At 34.4% G+C, this 9,022-nt stretch overlaps 1 protein-coding gene across 1 annotated transcript; it reads left to right on the top strand.

Moving 5' to 3' along the window:
• Positions 1-2,292: 2,292 nt before the first annotated feature.
• dmt (dalmatian) lies at positions 2,293-7,955 on the top strand. The gene is made up of 3 exons (XM_028318319.1): positions 2,293-4,822; positions 5,002-5,202; positions 7,022-7,955. Exons 1-3 carry the CDS (start codon positions 2,498-2,500, stop codon positions 7,100-7,102), a joined length of 2,607 nt encoding a protein of 868 aa, XP_028174120.1. The 5' UTR covers positions 2,293-2,497; the 3' UTR covers positions 7,103-7,955.
• The last annotated feature ends 1,067 nt before the right edge of the window (positions 7,956-9,022 follow it).

Here is a 9,022-nt window from a genome sequence, read left to right as displayed (position 1 = left end):
GCCCCGGCTGTCAAATGTAGCTAGCGCAAAATTAACATCAAATTCGCCCCTTTTAAATCGCCCATCCCATTCAAATACTACATGAAAAAGAAATTTAAACTTATTTTAAACATTTTACTGTATAGGGTGTGTTTTGTAAAACAACTGCAACGTCCATCTCAGGGGTGTTATTTATACGACACCTATGCCAAAAAAAATATTTTTTTAAATATTTTTCTTGTTCCTTCCATGTGTACTACTACCACCCGATGGGCATTGTTTTACACAACCACACCTTGTATTATGTGGAAAAAGCAAAAAAAAAGCGCTGCTCGCTAGAAACGTTCAACGGATAGACTAACTAGGAAATTCAATATTACAATTTTACAATATTCAGTCTTTTTTCGGGATCAACTCGCAATCACGAAAAAAACAATAAAATTCCAAGTTAATTTTCTCGAAAATAATTAAATTTCGTTGAATATAAAGTTATAAATCCGTTGTCTAGTACCCATAGTACAAGCTTTGCTTAGTTTGGGACTAACGGCGCAGTGTAAAATGTTCAAGGATATTTATTTATTTATTTATTAAGGTATAATTAATTAGTTTCCTATAATTTCAGACATCGCTAGTATGGCCGTTCAGAAACCCTGTAGAAGGGTATTTCGCCAAAAATGGTCAATTTTGCCTAATTTCCTTGGTACGAAATATATTTTTGTTTTTGACTATTTTTAGTTTCTCATTGTATTAAGTAGCAAAAACTAAGCTAATATATCTAAAAGGGGTGTCATAATTCGTTTTAGAAACAAAGTTATAAGGTCATGAATTTTTGGTAGCCAAGGAAATTATTATAAATATTTTTTTCTCTAAGTTTTCTTCTGTGGATTGCTTTTTTTTTTGTTCGACCCATTTCTTTGTACCTTCGCAAGCAAACATACCAATGAATATTGTATCATTGCGAGCTTTTTACACAACTAAGGAAGATAAATTCAGTAGATTGAGTTAAGAGTTAAAAACAAGTTGTTCTATATCTATTCTGATACCCATTTCTTAAAATGTAAATTTTAAACTTATTCCAATAAAGGAATACTCAAAATTTGACTTTACGCCGAATTAAAAATGGTCTTTTATAATTTCCTAGGCCATTTTATGCCACGGAAAACAAGGAAATTAGGGCCAAAGAAATTAGATTTATGCCTAAAAGACACCACAGACTTTCTAGCAAAAATTTTGAATCTTGCATCAAAGATAGGAAGGTGAATATTTTTTTCAAACATTTGCAATTAATAGCGATATTGTCAAAATAAAGAAATCTGAGATAAGTCAACCCGAAATAAAGATAAGTTTTTTTAAAGCCTACTAGGTCATGAAATTGAAAAAAAGTTACAAAATTATTGATAACTTCTAAACTACGAAAAAGCCGCGGGCAAAAGCGTGTAATATTATAATATTATCATTATGTACTAATGAATTCCACTACTTTATATAAAGATATTAACGAAACACTCTAGATATTCAACTTTGTACTCATTTCGATACGGACCATATGAACATATAATGTACACAGCATTCACCAGTACATTTTCCAAGTCGATCATTAAATTCAAGCAAACCGCTATTACTGTATTCGCCATACATCCTTCAGATCAGCGCACAACGCTGCAATGCACTATTGCTGTATGATTACTTTTGCACTTTTTACCGGAATAAAACCACAATGGACTCTTACGAAACCGACTTTCAATGTATGAAGCGGCAATATGTATTTCTACCTTTTTTAAGGTATATTCTAAGCACTATAACCTTATGCACATTATATGTTACTCCAGAAAAAATAACGCATCGTTTGATATACAAACCATTTGGATACGCCTCGTAGTTTAGTTATTATTCAAAAATTTCACTAAATCTCTTCTCCTGTAAAATTGTGTTTTGTCGATTGCGGCTTTATTCCAGGCACCCATCGAAATAAAACTTTTGATTAACTTTCCCATAAAAATACTTTTATTCATATAAATATAAAAAAACATGTGTTCGCCTGCCTGGACACAGAAAAATTACTGTTTCGGCGAAATACCCAGAATATTCTATAAGTTTGTTTGGTACCTATAATTTTTTTTCGTCTTTATATTGTCGATAAATAAACAAGGGTTTATAATTAATGAATACAGAAATTAATTTTTAACCAACCTTTTCAGATTCAATTTTTTACAAAGCGAGTAATACCGATATTTTACCGTTATTAAATATAAAATAACAGAATATTTTTGAAGAGAATCCGATTTTTTCTCACCACAGATTAGGCAATAATGTCAAATGTCAATGTCAAACGTCAAAAAAACGAGCGAAAATGTTTTGTGTTGTGCGCAGATAATTTTAGTAATTTGGTATTTTCTCGATAATTGTCAGTTAAAATCGTCTTTGCGGATAAATACATTGTGCATATAGGTTTTATTATTGTGTGAAGTACTGTTATTGGTTATGTTCAAAAAGCAAGATTTGTTTTTCAAGTAGCGTCATGCCGCCTAAAACTAGAGCGCGGACAACGAAATCTTCGAAAGAAAACATCGGTGTTGTAGAGAAATCCAAGCCGAAGACTTCTAATAAAAGTGCAAAACCTCGTAAAGCTTTGGCTGACAAAACAAACTCTGCTTCAGACGACAATGATGACGTACCAAAAAAGACCACCAAGAAGGCAGTCACTAAAGCAATTGAAATTGCAGATGAAAACACACAGAGACCCCGTCGTGAGAGACGTCTCCCCAATAGGTTTGTCGAAAATCAAGTGTTGATTAGTCTATCAAACAGTAAGGAGTCAGAAGAACCAAAATCTGTTGTTAACAAAAGCAAGACTCCAAACAAAAACGATACCTCAATAGTTTCACCGTTTAAAACACCTCAGAAAGATGCTGACAATAGCTTGTTAGCCCCTCGTCCTAAAAGGATTTGCCGCTTGCCATCTAAGTTTGATGATCATTCTGTGAGCCCCAACAAGTTCATACCTGTAGGATGTCATGCCAGTACTCCAATATTGCCTAATAAAGGTAAACCTGACAGCAAAGTTATTCAGAAACCAGCCGCACAAAACCTAACCTCAAAGTCTTACCCGAAGTCTACCTCTCAAAATATAGCTAAGCAACCTAGAATACCTCTTAAGAAAAACCCAGAAAAAACATCAGACACAAATAACAATGCCAAGCAAAGGTTATTAAAGTCTAAAGCCCCAGTAAATAAATCTCAATCTCCTGAGAAATTGCCTGTAAAAACAGCTGGTCAGAAACTGTTGGAGAAAAGCTTTTCATTCAGGGTTCTTGATGATAAAAAGAAGAAGTCATCATTGAAAAGGGACAGTGGTCATCTTGATGTTTATGAGTTCACATTCGACCCTAACGAGGAACCACCACCACAGAAGAAAAAACGAAAGAGGACAGTCAAGAAGAAACCTGCCAAGCCAAAAACAGTTGTATTCAAAAATAATTATGATCAAAATGTCAACAAAGCTTTGGCAGCCTTGAAGAACATAGTGGCTAGTAACACAAAGCAATTTCTAACAAAATCTGCAACAGCTTTGCAAAATCAAGCAAAAATTGCATATAAACCTCAAATAACTGTAACAGACACAGTTAAACAGTCAGAATCTAAGAAGGTAACAGAAGAGATACAAAATGTAACTGACATCAATCATGTCTCAGTAGGAATCGAAGATATTGCTGCTGATATTGAGCCTTTGCCTGACCACTTTGAAGTCAATTATTCGCCAGTAACGTCACCTAATCGTCCTAAGTCTCCAGTACAAAGTACCACTCAGGATCACAGCATTAACAGGACTGACAATGATCCTCTAAAACTTCAAGAAGATTTTAGTTTCTTCGATGAGCCTCCTGTAGCAAGTAGTAGCATGAATATGTCAGTAAGAAGGCCCCATGCTAGCCCCTGGAGGGTACAGTTTGAGCAGTTGCCCATAAGGTGGCAAGCGAACACTTACGTCAAGCCAAACATGACACCTGCCGTTGAATGTTCATTCATCAATATTGAAGATAACAAAAAGAAGCATGTGTACACCAATATGGTGCCTGAGGATGATGAAGTGTTGCCTGAAATTGTTGATAACAATCAACCTAATCTGAAACAAACCAGCATAATTTCTTTCATAAAAGAAATGGCAGAGAAAAGTGCCAGTAAAAGGAAAAGAGCTAGGTCTGTGACACCAACTAAAGCTAATTCTTTGTTTGAGGATGTTTCACATATGGGTGGTCATGGAAACAAAGATACTGCATACCATACTCCCAGAAAAACTCCTCGAAAAGAAGCACCTGAAATTTCACCTGCTCAAGAGAGTGCTGAAAAGAATGAGTCAAATAGTAGCAAATCATCAAATAATGAATATAAAGAAAACTCCAGTGAAGGTAAAAGCAGTAAAAAGAATACTCCTGGGAAGTCTAAGAAAGACAAAAGCCAGGATGGTACATTCTTTGGATTTGATGACAGTGAAGATCAGGAGAATATGTCACCAGTCAAGATAGATAACCCCAGAGTTAGAGCCTTGAGGCCTCGTGCTAGAGCTGTGCTGCAAGAAATAAATGCTCAGACTGGGCCTTGTAGAGCAAATATTCCCCTCGCTGCGAAGACTAAAGTAGCTGCCAGTTCAGAGGCAGTGAACCAAGTGTATGATGAGATGAAGTCAGCCTCTGATGCCCCAGTCTTTCCTGAGAATATTGAAAAGAACACAGAGAATATTGGTGCCACAGACCTGGCAGAAAACTCAAATGCTCAAGAACTTGATGACGATGATAACTATTCTGTCCATTTGTTTGAAGATATTGAAGTTGTACATCATTTGAAGGTATGTTTTATAAACTCATCCGTTTAATGTGTATTACATTCTTCATTCTCTTTTCTCTTATGTTTTTTTTTTCATAATAGATTACAAACTGACTCCACTATAAAGGTTAATTAAAGGACATTGCAATTTTGATGGTAGGTTGGTGTAATTAAACTGATGAAAAATGTATTACGTTTCAGCCAACCAGAAAGAGTTACGGCAAGGCCAAGAAGGTTACATTCCGCCAGGGTTCCACATCGGGCAGCGATACGAGGGTCTATGATCAAGAGTCAGGTGAAGAGGACAACTTGGCAGACCTCACATTCACCATGCCCAATATGGAGAAAACCAAGGCTAAGAAGAAAGCAAAACCGAAGAAAAGGGATTTGTCCAAGAAGGAGGTAGGTCAATGATCACTTAATGTTATTATGACGAGCTGTATTAGCTCCTGCCAATGATGTGTGTGATGGAGAAATAATATAGCAGCTGCAATAAGACTTTGAATTATTATGATTTTAACTATTTTAGGGGACTATTTCGTCGTACCCGACGAAAACTGCCCTAATTGCAAAACAGCAACTTTTCAGGAGAGACATTTTTGTGTTTATTTTAAAAAGTAATCACGGTAATGATAATTTTTCGATATGATAGTGTGTATGGACCTCTTATTGACTTGTTAGAACTAAAGTATTGTAATAATTATTTTTATTTTAACTATGGCGAATTATTTTGTGTAAAAAATAAGTCGAAAAAATTCGTAGAATTCAAAAAATATTGATGCCATTCGATTCTTTGAAGTAATCCTATTATACCCTAGAGTTCCACGAAATCAAAAAGAGCAATTTATATATGTCACCGGAAAATAACAAGACTCGTAAGTTGATCAATTTTCTAGGTAGTTAATCAACTCTCGGAAAATAATAAACGGCATTTGAAATGTACTATTTAACGTATGTATTTTAGTAAGTTGATTAATTTACGGCGTCTTGCCGTTAAATCATCCGACAAAGGCAAGGTGCACGTTGATTGGTTAAAAGACTCACGTGCTTTTATACCGCTCCCCGCCACCCAGCCACCGCCATTACCGGCTTAAACGTAAACAAATCTATTTTCTTTATTTACAGTGGTAAAATTATCAATTGTTGTTTTGTGTGGTAATAATTCTCATAATAACGCGTCATTTTATTTATGATGAGTGAAATGGAGTCAGTAGTGGTAGAAATAAACAAACTTACTTTTAATTAATATAACTTACAATAATAAAACTTTGACCTCCAATATATTTTTTTAAACATTTTTCATTTATTTAACTATATAGCATAGACGAACTTTAATATCCCTATCTCGAAAATGTAAATTTATATTAAAATTTAAAACAACATAATCTAAGTGTCTGTCGACCAATCAGAGAAAAGTGTATTAAGTGACGGATAATAGTGTACCGTCAAATAGTACACTGGGCAACGATTGGCCCATTTGTGGATGATTTTACTTGTAGCAATATAGTTAATTATTAAATTACGGCTAGGTACCGTAAGTTGACCAATTAGCTAAAATTCGATGCGTTAAATAGTACATTTCAACTGCCGTTTGTTATTTTCCGAGAGTTGATCAACTTCCTAGAAAAATGATCAACTTACGAGTCTTGTTATTTTCCGATGACATATACAAATAGAGTAAAAAACTAATTTCATTACAACTAACGCCATTGTGGCTCTTTGTTTTCCATACATCGAAAAAATCTAGCGCCAATTATTTCCCTGGAATATGGCCCCATAAGGGCCATATTCAGGTTGTGGCTTTTTTCCACGGGAGATTTTGTAGGTATGAGATTGTGGCTTTTGCATAAAGTGGAATATCTAAATAAGTATTGAACTTTTTAATACAATTGTTTTACTGAAAAGTGTATTAAGGAATGTAGTATTTAATAATGAAATAAAAGAAAAAAGCCCTAATGATCATTGGGGCAGTCTTCGTCGGGTACGACAATTTATCAGTCAATAAAAAATCGCACCCACTATTGCTCTCTTATAGCAGTTAAATATTTTTAAAATACATAACTTCAAAAATTTGAACTGTCTAAGTTGGCTATTCTCAGATGGAAGAGCCGTCGTTGCAAGCAAAAGGGGGTTCGATTCCCACCTTAAGCAGTTAGAGAGGCGACTCTTAACGCCAGAATTTTTTTAATAAATCTCAAGTATTCTTTTTTTACTTTTTCAGAAAGCTGAATTGGAGGCTTGGGCAGCTGGCTTCAATTCAATGTGTGAAGATATTGAAGAATTCCCGCTTATGGTTGAGTAAGATCTGTAATATGTCCTGGAATTATCATTCTTTTGATTTTAAGTTAAGATTATGCTGTTAAGTGCCCAGTGTGTGGGTGAATGTTTTGTATTTAAAAATTAAGTTTAACTTTTTACTCCCAATTGCAACTTTATGACATTCAACTTAAAGTTGTCTACTGTAAGAAACAGTGTTTAGTTAGCTCTGTTGTCATCATGAGATGATATCATGTGATCATGCAATATTATGTTTTATTCTTTTTACTTTTGGTATATTATGGTCATTCACGCTTTTCGTCGTAGACAACGTCGGTATCGCGAAGCGAAGTCGCTAACGTGGCATTTTCCGAAGTCTATACATTTGTAAATAAATAATGTGGTGTTAATTGAGCAAAATTAGGTTATGTTTTATTTCAAATGAAAAAAAAAAAGCATGCTTTATTTTTTAAATAATAATGTTCTAAGTAATATTAATTTAAAAATGAATCTTAATGTAAGAAAAATGTTGACATAAAAAGAGATTTTATTATATTGTGGCCATGATAGTGTTGCCATTTTATTTAGGGTTACTATTATAATGATAAAACTAAGGGAATATTTTATTTTTAAGTACTAAGACGAAAGTCTAAAATTGCAATAGTTTTTAAGTTGTTTTGACAATATTTTGTATGTGTGTTGATGTAATCGCAACTTTTAAATAAACAAAGAACCAAGCAAAGTAACTAAAGTACAAGACAATTATACATAATGAATTAATGGTAAATAAGTATATTTTTTTTAAACTTGATCTGCCGAGATCTGCACCTTTACGAACAATAATCTGATAAGTGTCCTTAGTTAAGATGTGACGTCACAAATACATAGATGTAAATAAACTACGTTTCTTTTACTAGCTCTAACGCTTTTTAGAAATTGCATTTTTAATTTACTTGGGTAAAAGGTGTTCACTAAATCACTAATTTTAAATTATGTTCTGATACCTACTAATTATTCTTTTAATTTGCAAGTTGCATTATTGATGTCCTTTTCATAAAATATGAATTAGAAAAGGGACAGCATATTCATTTGTCTACTCTTGAATGGTGAATTCTGCTTTAATTTATAAAAAATTTGTAAATTCCAGTAAAAAGGGGTTAATTTATTTTCAATTTCAATTATCGAGATCGTGTCGACACTTGAATGTGTGTACTCATAACATTAGGACTGTGACTTTATTTTAAGCAGCATTTATAATTGCATTTCAGTTGTTTTAACTAACCTGATTTTTATTTTTTATTACAATAAATATTTATACTGCAAATCTTAAGTTTTATTTTATTTAAAAGACAGGAGTTAGGTATAAATAAAATACAAATCGTTTTGAAATAGATTTTAGGAGAGCATTATTGGTGAGTTTACGTCAAACGCATTCGTTATCGACTGCGTTAAAAAAATATATGAAGATTTTAGTTCTTGAAAGTTTCCGCTATGGGCGCTGTACAATCCGTCAGATTTAGGCGGTTATCACACTGCGCCGCGCTCCGCCGCGGTACGCGGGACGACAGATTTAATCATTGTATGCAAGTATGCTGACCCACGCTGAACTGTCCCACCAAACTCAATGACAGGGGGGCGCTACCATCGCTCAACTATATGGTTTCCAACATGGCAAAAATCTGAACCAGCGATCCGGTATTGACGGTGGCGCCCCACTGTCAATGTCATCGACAGGACAGTCCAGTATTTTGGAACTATACCTCAGTTTGTATAGAAAACACGCGCGGCACTTCACACTGACAACGCGTCTGCGCGCGGGATTTTTTATATGATCCGCATCCGTCCGCATCGTACGCATTGCACATCCGATACGATGTGTTTTGTACGATGCGTCCGTTGCGTACGATACCGACTAGTACTAGCTACTGACTAGTACGACTTGGCTAATGTCACTTTTTTACGCATT

Source organism: Ostrinia furnacalis, unplaced genomic scaffold (genome assembly GCF_004193835.3).
Source record: "Ostrinia furnacalis isolate ACB-3 unplaced genomic scaffold, ASM419383v2 OfSCF6735, whole genome shotgun sequence".
NCBI lineage: Eukaryota > Metazoa > Arthropoda > Insecta > Lepidoptera > Crambidae > Ostrinia > Ostrinia furnacalis.
The sequence above is the reverse complement of the archived record's forward strand: the minus strand, read 5'-3'. Positions and strand labels throughout refer to the sequence as shown.

Bases quoted from the DNA above. Each gene is read 5' to 3' on its own strand.
- dmt (XM_028318319.1), top strand. From the start codon at position 2,498: ATGCCGCCTAAAACTAGAGCGCGGACAACGAAATCTTCGAAAGAAAAC. The intron at 4,823-5,001 runs GTATGTTTTATA...ATTACGTTTCAG, and splicing joins AAGTTGTACATCATTTGAAG to CCAACCAGAAAGAGTTACGG. The intron at 5,203-7,021 runs GTAGGTCAATGA...TTACTTTTTCAG, and splicing joins GGGATTTGTCCAAGAAGGAG to AAAGCTGAATTGGAGGCTTG.